The sequence below is a fragment of the Rhinoderma darwinii genome, chromosome 8 (genome assembly GCF_050947455.1).
Source record: "Rhinoderma darwinii isolate aRhiDar2 chromosome 8, aRhiDar2.hap1, whole genome shotgun sequence".
NCBI lineage: Eukaryota > Metazoa > Chordata > Amphibia > Anura > Rhinodermatidae > Rhinoderma > Rhinoderma darwinii.
In genome coordinates this window covers 66,642,857-66,655,009 of record NC_134694.1, presented here as the reverse complement: position 1 = coordinate 66,655,009, position 12,153 = coordinate 66,642,857, and the positions used below count along the sequence as shown (strand labels likewise).

The 12,153-nt window shown below is 42.2% G+C and overlaps 2 protein-coding genes across 4 annotated transcripts in view; one reads left to right on the top strand and one right to left on the bottom strand.

Annotated features, from left to right (window-relative positions):
- Nucleotides 1-263: 263 nt before the first annotated feature.
- NONO (non-POU domain containing octamer binding) lies at nucleotides 264-11,528 on the bottom strand. Of its 3 annotated transcripts, none has more exons than XM_075835698.1 (11): nucleotides 11,451-11,526; nucleotides 9,740-9,877; nucleotides 9,429-9,622; nucleotides 7,351-7,652; nucleotides 4,603-4,698; nucleotides 3,397-3,593; nucleotides 1,777-1,861; nucleotides 1,585-1,687; nucleotides 1,391-1,430; nucleotides 1,172-1,284; nucleotides 264-1,059 (listed from the first exon to the last, which is right to left on the bottom strand). In XM_075835698.1, the coding sequence occupies exons 2-11, from the start codon at nucleotides 9,870-9,872 to the stop codon at nucleotides 931-933; spliced, it is 1,392 nt and encodes a 463-aa protein (XP_075691813.1). In that variant the 5' UTR covers nucleotides 9,873-9,877; nucleotides 11,451-11,526; the 3' UTR covers nucleotides 264-930. The 3 variants fall into 3 exon arrangements, with proteins under 3 accessions (XP_075691813.1, XP_075691814.1, XP_075691815.1); XM_075835699.1 differs by lacking the exon at nucleotides 11,451-11,526 and adding an exon at nucleotides 11,189-11,323; XM_075835700.1 differs by having other exon boundaries at nucleotides 928-1,059; nucleotides 1,153-1,284; nucleotides 11,451-11,528.
- ZMYM3 (zinc finger MYM-type containing 3) overlaps nucleotides 11,507-12,153 on the top strand; it is a 153,492-nt gene continuing 152,845 nt past the window's right edge. Inside the window, exon 1 of the mRNA XM_075835694.1 lies at nucleotides 11,507-11,804. The gene's annotated coding sequence lies outside the window, so the exon portion shown is untranslated. The remainder of the gene's footprint in view (nucleotides 11,805-12,153) is intronic.

The window sequence follows — 12,153 nt, the reverse complement described above, 5'->3', positions numbered from 1 at the left end:
ACCATACTATGTAAATATATGTGTAGATAAAAAGAAAACCAGATAATTTAAGCAGCACTGTAGCCAAAAGACCTCATGGCGGATGCTTGAAAATGCCCTCACTGCGAGGGTGAAATATTGCACCGTCTACACCTTTGGGGTGCTGCTTCCTTGCCCATTTTTATGTGTAGCTAAAGTAACGTCTTAATTTATGGAGATCAAGTAAGTATACAGAAGAAACAAGAAACAGTTTGAAAAGAAAAAAAAAAAAAAAAGAAAAAAAATTCTTAAAATCCCATTTATTTATGAACTGTTTTCACATTGCCAAGTAACCAATAAACTCCTCCAGAGAATATCGAGGAATACACATTGAGGAAGGTGATGTGATACCATTTGTAAGGTTAACAGAGCACATGACAGAAGCCATGGGACATTAGTGATAACTTAACTAGTACATTTATCCAAGTGGGCAAGGACAACATGAGGGGGAAATAAAAATACAAAAAAACACTACAGTATGGTCCAGAAAAGGAGAAAAAAAAATAAAAATAAAAAAAAGATTCATATAAAAATGAGCTTTGCCACTGAAGCCCAGGGCAGCTGTGATTGCTTTTCAGGGAAAGTAACTAAAATTGTATGGTGGACTGAAGAGGCAGGATGGGAGGCACTTTACAGCTTCGAATTGTCCAAAAGTGTTCACCCCTTTTCAGCTGGAAAAGATGGTTAGCAGTATAATTATTGTAAAGTTCACGTTACAAGATACATTTTTAAGCAGCATTCCCTCCCAAACCTTAAACCCTCAACAAAATTTGCCTAAAAACATAGGACTGCTTCCATTTGTACCAGAGAATGCCCTACAACATGAACACTACCAATACAGATCCAGTCACGCTAATCTTGGGCAACTCATACAGCCGAGGACATAAAAAAAAAAAAGAAAAAAAAAGGTTTTCAATATCTACGACGTTTATTAGGGCCAAAGTCAGCTCCTGGTGCCCCACGCTGGAAAGCTTGTTGATTAGTTGCACCAAGAGCTTCAATGTTGGAGGCCTGGCCAAAGCGGTCAGCTGTCGGTGGAGTCTACAAAAAAAAAAAATGAACAAAGAAAAAACCATCACAAACAGATTTTTGAAAAGGAAAAAAAATTATATAAAAAAAAATAAAATAAATTACATTTCCAAAATTAACACACCATTCCAATTGCAGCTGCTTCTGGCATCATGGAACTGGGCCCTGTTGATGCAGCAGCTCCTGCAGCGACATTGCTGTTACCCAGTGATGAACGGTTGTTCATTCCCATTGACCCTACACAAGACGATGGATCGTTTTAAACATTTAACACAAGCATTTACAATAGAAAACTCAGAACCACAGGCGCAAAAAAAATAAATTTTAAAAAAACGACACTTACCAGGCATAGCCATTTGAGCCATCCTCATGTCAGCATCCCTCTAAACAAACAAACATGAGCACGTTACACAATATCTTACACTGCCCCTCTTCAGACTATGCATTACCAAGATAAACCGGCAGAAGTTTAATTCTACTGATGACCGTTGCATAGGTTCTATTCTATTATGGCAAAATCTTGTCCGCCTGACTTACTGAATCAGGGTAGGCATTTTTGAAGCCCTCTTGCTGACGCCTGAGCATTTCCTCCTGCTGTCGGCGGGTCTCTTCTTCACGCCTCCTGCGCTCCTCCTCGTGTCTGGAAGAACACAGATTTAATGCTCTGTACAGTAATATCACTTCATTTCCTTGGTATGCCATTAAACCGTGGCACTGGAAAAACTTTACCTCAGCTCCAGCTGCTTCCGTTTCTGTACATCTTGGTTATGTAGTTCTTCCAGTCTGCGCAATTCATCCTGGCGTCTCATTAAGTCTGGCAAGATGAGAGACAAATGTTATTGAAGTATCACACATTCGGGTTATAGAAACAGCTTAAACATACACAAAGATGGTTAAACTGGAAAAACTAAAGGATTCATCTCGATCACCAGTTGATACTTTTATTCATCCGATTTGAATCACAACTGCAAGTTCCTCATATGAACTACACTTTCAGGTCATTTATCATTTTATCTACACTTCAAATAGTTCCCTTATTTTTACAGGGACATTGGTTGTACACCATGTAAACTATAAATGGATGTCCGTATAAGGGATTTCAACTGTAGCAACATTAAAAGGGACCCCAGCGATTACATATGGATGTCCTATCCCAAGAATAAGAGATCTTTGGTTTAACGGCAGAAAACCCCAGTAACAAAAGCTGAAAAGAAAAGTTCTGTCCATTTACCTGCTACGGCTTAGAGCCGTCCTGGTATTACACAAACATATGTTGACAGAATTTGTTAAAATTTCGTTTAAGTTAAAGTCACCACATTAACCCCTTAACAACGAGGGACAGATCTATCCATCCTATGCAGGTGCTAGTTCCCACATAAGGATGGATATATCCGTCCTCTGTTCACGTGGGTACTGCCACTGCACCCACGCTATCAGCGGCAGGAGCACGGCTCTTATACACAGCCTGGCTCCTGCCCCAACTGCCGGAATCGAAGCACACGCAGATTCCGGAAGTTTAACCCATTAGATGCCTTTGTCAATAGCGACAGAAGCATCTAATGTGTTTGACAGAGAGGGAGCTCCTTATCTCGCCCCCACAAAGAAAATCGCAGGGCGCCATTAGTTTTCCATGGCAGTCAGGGGCCTAACAAAGGCCCCTAGGTCTGCCTTCAGCAAATGCCTATTAGGCCAAAGCATTATAGAAGCGATCTGGTGAAGTCCCCTAGTGGGACTTCTAAAAAAAATAAAAAGTGGGGGTGGGGGGGGGGTTTCATTTAGTCAACGTATCAAAACAAAAACACATATATGGCATTGCCGCGATCGTAACGGCTCGAACAATAAAACACATTAATTAAGCTCACATATGGTTACAGCAACGGAAAAAAAAAAAAGTTATGGCTCTTGGAATGCGGCGATGCAAAAAAAAAAAAAAAAAAAAGGAGGAAAACAAAAACCTATACGTATTTGGTATCCCCATAATAGTACCAACCCATAGAATAAAGGAACGGGTTATTTACGCTGCATAGTAAACGGCGTAAATTTAGAACATGAAAATAAATGCTGAAATAGCTGCCTATTTTCAATCCTCTCCTAAAATAAAAAGTTAATCGATATATTACACACATCCAAAAATGGAGCAATTGAAAAATGAAAACTCGTCTCGCAAAAAACAAGCCCTTATACGGCTAGGTCTACGGAAAAAAAAAAAAAAATAGTTACGACTCTTGGAATGCGACCGTAAAAAAAATTAAAAATAATCCTTGGTCATTAACGTGCCATATGGCCTGGTCATTAAAGGGTTAAAATAATTATTCGTAAATAATATCTTGCATCTTAATAGACATTTACCTTGCCGCATAAGCATGACTTGGTGCTCATGTCTTGCTGCCTCCATCTCCAGTTCCATCTTCTCCTGTGCTTCTTTAATGTTTCGGTCTACTTGATCCTGCTGCTGTTTTTCCATATCAATGAGGGCTTTCCAGCGCATCGCATATTCATATTCAAAACTTCCAGGCTGAGCAAAGCGAGGAAGCTGCTCCCTCTCCCTATGACAGCAATACATACCAATCAGGATCTGTCAAATAACGGGTGTGTTTTTTCTATTGTAAGCCCCTGATTCAACATTAGTCTACAGTTTTGGGGCAGCTTGCACTGAAGGGATTGATGGGAACCCCCTTTTCAGAAGAGGAACATTGATTTGTGCCTACCATTAAAAAGGTCACATTCCGATAAGACTGTATAAGTTGATGCCAACATAAACATGCAGACATTCATATGCCGAGAGAGATTCTTTTTACAAGGTATTTTAAGAACTTTACTTGTACTTCAATAATATGACAAAAAATATATCACAACTAGGCGGGAAGTTATTTAGGTTTAAAATTTGTAGTGCTGGACAAATAAGGCCCGGTTCACATACGGGAAAAAAATGAAAGAGTAGCGCAGCATGCTGTGCCATTTCTTCTGGTGAAACGGACACCCTCACGGAAACCCATTAAAGTGAATGGATTCCATCGGGCGCAGTTACTGTCCATTAGGCCTAATTCACACCATGATTACAGTACGGTACAGTTTTCACGCATCGAGGCAGGGACACCTAGCGTCATAGATAACTATGATACCAGGAGCCCGGCTCCCTGCAGTGTGTTTGGTCCGGGAAATGCGGCCGACACACGGACCGTATATCACGGACTGAATACGCTCGTGTGAATTAGGCCTTATCCAATGGTTCCAGCACTTCAGGTTATTTTGTTCTTCTGTTCCTATGTTAAAGAAAGCAAAAACTATACACAGATGTGAATGAAGCCTAGGTTATAACTGATCAGAAGGAGTTTTTTTTTTTTTACTTAAACCAAATACTATTGTGAAACAAATTCTGATTTGCAGCAAAGTTTATCACCTTACCAAAAATCGTGTCACACCAAGAACAGGAATCAACCAATAACCTATATTACATGGTACATGTTTAAACAATCGTTTGCAGCACAAAGTTTGGTCTAGAAAAATGCAATATTGCCCAAAAATTACCAGGAAACAATAGACCAAAACTCTTACTTGTGGTAGGCCTGATTCTTAGCAATAAGTTTCTCAGGTAATCCTTCTTCATCATCAAGCTGGTCCATAGGTTCCACAGTTATAGGACGGGGGAAGCTGCAACACAACAAAACAATGACTTACAAATCACCAGAAATTTAAGAAAAAGGAGCGAGACATGCTTTATGGCCCCTTAAAGGAACAGTGTCACCACAAATTTTTTTTTTTAATATGTTAAAGATGTTAGTGCTTTATTAAAAACGTTTGGATTAATTTGTGTGTTTGTGTGTTACTTTTTCTTATTTTTACACTTTTTCTTCCCTATGGGGGCTGCCATTTTTTTTTCCATTTCTGTATGTGTCGATTAACGACACATACAGACATGGAATACGGCAGCTCCAGTCCCATAGGGACTGCGAACGGGGCCCGTTCCATCCACTTCAATGTACGCCGTCTGTGTGGGAACGGCGCATGCGCCGCTCCCACACAGTCCAATTTGAAATGCGCGCCGTCCGGCGCCATTTTCCTGTGGACCGGAAGTCGCGGCCGGACAGTAAGATTACTACTTCCGGTCGCGGCTTCCGGACTTGTGCACTTGGACCAGCGGCAGCAGACGGAGCGGACGGGCCGGAGGGAGCTGCGGCGGCAGGAGCAGGTAAGAGATTTCTATGTAGGTTCGTGTTTACTACTGTATGTAAACCTTCTACACTGTGTGTTAGCTCAAAAAATGGCGATACACCGTGTAGGAGGTTAGACCGTTCAATCCCCTCGTTTATCCCGGCACTAGCCAGGATAAAGGAGGGGGGGACGCTGAGAGCTCACTAGAGCGAGGGCTTTTTACCCAATTTTGCAGCATAAAGCAATGTGGTTGCTTTACCACATGCAATGCTGCAATTTTGGGAATGGCTCCATCTAGTGACCAGCAATGGGAAATATTATAAATTAGAATCCAATTGAATCCAATTTATAATATTTCCTGACTCGTAAAAAAAATAAAATAAATTAGAACAATGTTTAATCACCTATACACTAATTGTTTAACAAAAAAAAAAAATCATGTTTTGCTGGCAACACATTCCCTTTAAGGACACAGACAATTTCCGCTTTTTCCTCCCTGCCTTCCAAAAGCCATAACTTTCTATTTATTCATCGACAACCATATGGGGGCTTGTTTTTTGTGGGGCAAGTTGCAGTTCTTCGTGGTACCAATTAAATGTACCACAGAATGTACTGAGAAACTGAAAAAAAATAAATGTGGGGTGAAGTGGGCAAAACAGTGATTACACCATTTTTGGAGGTTTCACTTTATTCTACGGGTTGATACAATTACAGCGATACCAAATTTATGTTTTAACACTTTTTTTTAAATAAATTTGTGTTGCCATATTCTGAGAGCCATAACTTTATTTTCCATCGATTGAGCGATATGAAAGCTTATTTTTTGCAGGGGGAGCTGTCATTTTTAGGCAGATAAGGTAACCAAAAACCAACAATTTGGGTTTAATCTTTTCTTAGTCGCCTTAGGGGACATGAACCAACTATCGTTGGATCGCTTACATGATATATGGCAATAATAATATATTGCAGTATAGCGTCTTAGTCTACTATGAAGCCCTGCCGGAAGCTATTGTTGGCACCGAGTGATCGCATTGCAGGGGGCAATGGCACATCAGCGGGCCCCTCTCTCATCTGAAGGCTTTAGATACCGCAGTTGCGATTGACCGCAGCATCTAAGGTGTTAAAATGGAGGAAATCAAAATTAGCTTCGATTCAGCCTGTTGCAGTGAGGTGTCGGCTGCATTACAGCCATCACCAGCTAAGTTTGGCCCGAACTCAGCCTGTAAGCTCGCTCCATAATTCCTCTTAACGGCTGTCACGTACATGTTCGTGGCATGTCGTTGGGGTTTAAAGAGGTTGTCCCCAAATTAATGAAAAATAGAAAAAAAATTGACGCAATTATAGCACATGACCATCTCCTTCCAACAAAGCTAGTACCAACAATGAATCTAGAGATCTCCCCATTCATTGCTCTGCTAGATTTTCTTCAGGCCGGCAGCGCAGGGGCGTGTCCTCTGTTGCAGCTCCTCCCCCTCCCGGTCACAGGTTTTATAGGGAGATCCTTGTTTCACTGCCTCCTGTCTAGAAGCAGCTTTACAAATCCCCCCCCCCCCCCCATTACATATCTTTTAGAGGGAGAGCCCAGCCCTATATAACTCAAGAGGGAGAGCCTGACAACTTACACATAGTGAGAGGATGAGAAAAAAAAAAAAGAAAGGGGAGAGCTTGACGCTGTAAGACTGCAGGCTCTTATGTGTGTTTTATTGTGGGTGCCTATCCACACTACAAGCAAAGTTTCTGAATAATAAAACAATTCTTCTCTACTTTACTGACAACCAGACAAGGGATTCTCTATTGGCAGTTAAAGAGTGGATCTGAGCATGTGCGTCCTCCCTCATTCAGCCCCGTAAGAGGACGTGCACATTACTGTACAGATTGAACACTAGTTATATAAATATAAAGACTTATCCGCAAAAATGGTCAATGGCAAAAAATTAAGCCAGTCGTTTTCAATTGTTTTGTTCTTGTTTTACCAACTGAAACAAAAACCCAATAGGTGCAGAGACATTTTGTTACACATTAATAAACGTGTGACCAATGGATGTTGTAGGAGCTCTGATCAGCACAAATACTCATTATGGTATCAGCTAAATTATCTGTGAGACTAGAAGCCTTTGGATGTAATAAGAGGTTGTTGTCTTTACTACTCACGCAGTAAGAAGATAAGACCCATCAGCGCAGCGATCAAGAGCCTTCCGGGCTGCCGGTTTAGATGCAAACTCAACAATTCCTTTGCCTGATGGTCTTCCACGATCATCCACAATAACGATAGCTCTTTCCACTTGCCCAAACATGCAGAAGGCTTCTTCCAAAAGCTCATTAGAAACAAATTGAGGAAGATTCCGCACAGCCAATGAAGCGCTGTGGCAGGCAAAGCGTACACGCAACTGCTTTCCACGGAGAGGAAGATTATCAAGCTCTGCCTTAGCTATCTCTGCCAGGGTCCGAGTTTCCTATAGAAGATAAATATGAGGTATGTACAAGGAAAGCACAGGTATACCATCAGTGCTCGTTTTAACAGGTGCAGAATAATAAGACAGATTATATCACATTAGTTAATGGGACATCACGTACACATCCAACGGCTGGTCATGTTTTTTTTTTAAACCTTTCCCTAAAACAATCGGAGTACCTCCATTATAACAATCATGCATGCATACCAAGGGCGATAGCCAAGACTAGTGAAAATAAAGGCCATTCTTCAAACTAAGCTAGAGACCGACGTGCAAGTAACTGAAGTGACCGGACACCCCAAGAGGCATGTTCTAAGTAATTTGAGGGAGAGTTGCTGAGGCAATCCGGTGGGGTTCCATAAGCTAAGAAAGCCACCAATTGGTAGAGCAAGGTGGTAATGAAATCACCTAGAAGTGTAGTATCCATTATCACCCTCACTTAATCCAGGAATGGAAACGTTATACAGACCGTTCTTAAAGGGGCGATCAATCTCTTAAAGGGAGCCAGAGTATTCCAGACAGGAATTAAACCGTGCCCCTGTCTTTTGCAGTATAAGACCGGATTCCCGTGTAGTGTAAGGGCCTGTTCACATCATCGTTGCCCTTCCGTTGAGGGGTTCTGTTGTGTTAACCCCTCAACGAAACTGAAACCTCAGCATCCGTTTCTCTCACCATTGAACTCAATGGTGACAGAAACCTAGCTAATGGTTTCCGTCTGTCACCGTTGTGACAGGGTTTCCACAGTTTGACATTCAATAGAGCAGTCGACTGCACTATTGATTCCGTCAAAACAACGGAACCCTGTCAACGGTGACAGACAGAAACCATTAGCTAGGTTTCCGTCACAATTGAGATCAATGGTGAGGAAAACTGAAGCAGGTTTCCGCTGTGTGGTTAACCTGACGGAAATCTCTGACGGAACCCCTCAGCAGAAACTAACGCTGATGTGAACTCACTCTAAACGTTGCGGAATTTGCGCAACTGAATTCTGTGCAGATATTCTACAGCACTTGCAGTAGCAGCAACAAAGCGGATAAGATTAGCACAAATCTCATGCACACGCTGCAGAAAAAAAAACAAAAAAAAACAACAGCTAAAACGTTCATAAATTCACCAGCGTTGCAGAATTGAAATCTACAGCATGTCAATTTGTGCTGCATATTTATTGCTCTTCTGTTGCGGATTTTCCCCATTGAAATGAATGGAGATATAAAACCTAGTGTTGTGACTTTTGCAGCAAAGGGACAGCGACTCCACCACAAAAATTGCAAATAAGAAACAGCCTTTGTGTAAATGGAGTGAAAAAGTTAATACTTGCACCCCAGCCCACGTCCTAGCAACACTTTCTTCTGTTGTCCGTCCAGGCTGGCTTCCTGGGATGACGTTTCATCCCATGTGACTGCTGCAGCGTCATCTCAGGAGGCCGAACTGCAGGGACAACGGAGGGACGCGTCGCCAGACATCAGCCAGGGTCAGTATAGACTTTTTCAAGCGCTAGCTTACACAGCAGAGGTTTGGTGCACTTTCAGGCGGCATTCGCTGCGGGTTCTAGGTCAGATACACCGCGTACTTTTACACTGCATATCCAACCCGTGGGAACCCAGCATAGATGATCGCTCTGACAAGACGTACAACCGAATATGTATCAGTTCAGCCACTGAACAGGATCTATTGTTTTCATTAAAGGTCTGCAGTAAACCAGACTGGACAAAGCAGATCCTAATAGGAAATAAGTCATATTAAATCCACTGTAGAGCATCCCAGAAAACTACTCACCAGTCTGATAAAACCAAAGCCCTTGTCTTTGTGTATGAAGATCTCTCCTGCCTTTCCATATTTCTCAAACATCTTTCGCATCTCATCTTCTGTAACATCAGGGGGTAAATTGCCCACAAAGAGACGACTGCGCTGAGTAAAAGTCTTTTCACTTGGTTTCCGGAAATTCTTCAAATCTATAGTGACACTATCATCTAGACCGCAAATAAAAGAAGAAGATAAACTTATGCATTGAGTCAGAAGAACTTAGTGACGTTGAAGTGGCTGGATTGGTCTACTGGGGGGCACTCGCTGTCAGTCCATACACTTACTAAGGCTTGAGGACTGCTGTCCATTGGTGGGTGAAGGAGATTCAGATTCATGCTTATACTGGTGCTGATGATACTGTGGTTTCCTATGAGCATGATTTTGCTGGTCCATTTTAAAGCCTCTGTTTCCCTGCATTTTACCTGGGAAAAAAAAAAAAAAGAAAATATTATCGCCTGGAATTACAGCAAAGATTTATACCATCTATTGGCATGGCCAGCCTCAATACATCGCACTAATATGTATTAAAATACATGAAATAAACAACGCATCTGTGACCAACCATCAAAATGAAGGTTATAATAATTCCCTTGGCATTGAGGTATTATGTATATTATTGATTAGACTGGGTTCATACGGAACAATAACAGTGCAGTTATGGCTCTGTTCACACCACCTGTACAGAACAGATGCATGCAACTGTAAGTGTATTCATGACTATTGCAAAAAAGTTTGACAGCACGTATGGCCAAAAAGTTCACAACAAAAACCCCACAAAGCTAAAAACTCTTTTTGGCGTATGTGTCGGGTGTGGTGTGATCAGTGCCCAAGAGGTTTAAAAAAAAAAACAAAAAAAACCAGTTCTAAGGAAAGCTGCCTTAAAGGGGGTTTTCACCAAGGCAATCCCTGCCGTAGAAATAAAAAAAGCTGCCCACAAATCAGCCGATCGCCGAAGATGCATGTCCTGCGACAGCGATCACCGCATGTCGCCAGGGGTTGCAGCAAAATGAACGGGCAACTAAAATACACGTACAGACAGGTATTCCTTGTAAGCGGCATAATAGAGGGGGGCAGAGTCAGAGCTCTATAGCACCTGTGGCATAATAAAGGCATAGATTGTCTACATGGGATACCCCACATAATGCATGGAGGAAAAACATGAACATGAGAATCCGGCACTTTATTCTAGCGCAGATCCGCAGGGGTATAAAGCTAGATTTTGTGGGGACTTCAGAAAGATAATAGGCCACAAAAGTGCCGTGTGCCCCCGTATAAGATGGGATTGTGACACTGGCAGGAACGTCACCTAACTGCTATCCTTTCAGGATTACATCATTTATTAACATCGCCCTCATTTACATGGACCCACTATTGTAACAAACACCCAATCGTATTCACTCCATACCAATAACCAGGTCCATACCGAGAGCGGAATAGCGATCCTAATTACAGGAGAAACCTGGGTGCACCCGTAATAACTGGCCCATGTAATAATAATAATAATAATAATAACAAGCCCCTGTAAAAAGTCCATCGTAAAGAAACGACCAAGAAGTAGCGAAGACAAACGCACGATCAATAAATATCCCACCAATCCTTCCCATCCACTGCATGCCAGGTCTGGGCCTACAAGACAGATCCTCACGACTAGAACTACATAGCTCGAAATGCAAAGTGAAGGGTTACCACCATCGCCCCACCGAGCAGGGTGAGGTATCACGGGGAAAGATTACCTTGTTAGCCCGAAGTTTACTACGCAGAGCCCGATGTTCAGATTCAGCCCCACGACCTCCCGCGCACTAAAGGAACCTCCTGCCTACCAGACGGAAACAGGCCACAACCAAACCCCTACAGGAATAAAGCCTTTTGCTTCCAACTATTGGCCTACACGCTGACGCAGAGTTTTTCTTTCCGCCTTATGATTGGTTCCAGCAAATGCCACTCAAAATACAAGTTAATTCCACATTCTAATTGGCCAGTTTTCGCCGCTCTAACCTAGTGACGATGGTGGGTGTAAACAACAAGAACTGTATTGTTTGACAAGTTTGTGTGAGAGCGGAGGGAAGAATAGAGCGGTTTCTGCGCAAGCGCCACTGGCGACCATTGAAAGGAAAGACAACAAAAGATTGGCTTAGCGTGCAGGTGGGGGGCAGGGCGGCCGTTTCCTTTCTCGTCATCATTTGTTGGACGCTGCGGGGTTATATCTTTCGCTGCACTGTTCATATAAACGGATTGTACGTTATAATACGTGGCCTGTCGTGCCACGTATTAGAGGGCTCTTTTTTTTTTTTGTTTGTTTTTTACTTTATTGAAAAAGCTTTGGCTTGAAATTCACAACACGGCAAAAAAGTAAGTGTTGTTTTATGTAAAAATAAAATAAAGTCCTAGTAATACATGCAACACAGTATATTTTATTGTGTCCTTCCGGACACCATCATTGCTCAGTTCAGTTGAAATCTAGGGCTTTTACTAGTTTTCCCGCCTTCTGACAAGATATTTCACACTAAACCTACAACTCGCAAGGCGCCATAATGTGAACTTTGCGGATGAGGTAAGGTTAGAAACGCATCAAAAAAGATGTGTTTTTACCAGAGCGGTTAGGAGAGTTGCGCTGAAGAAAGCGTTTTCTATATAAGAAAAAACGACTCCCATCCTCCCTTGATCTCCTAGTGATCACCCTGTGTGCTGCGTCCCTGTG

Bases quoted from the DNA above. Each gene is read 5' to 3' on its own strand.
- NONO (XM_075835698.1), bottom strand. From the start codon at position 9,872: ATGCAGGGAAACAGAGGCTTTAAAATGGACCAGCAAAATCATGCTCAT. The intron at 1,431-1,584 runs GTAAGTCAGGCG...TTGTTTGTTTAG, and splicing joins AAAATGCCTACCCTGATTCA to AGGGATGCTGACATGAGGAT. The intron at 1,285-1,390 runs GTAAGTGTCGTT...CGTCTTGTGTAG, and splicing joins GGCTCAAATGGCTATGCCTG to GGTCAATGGGAATGAACAAC.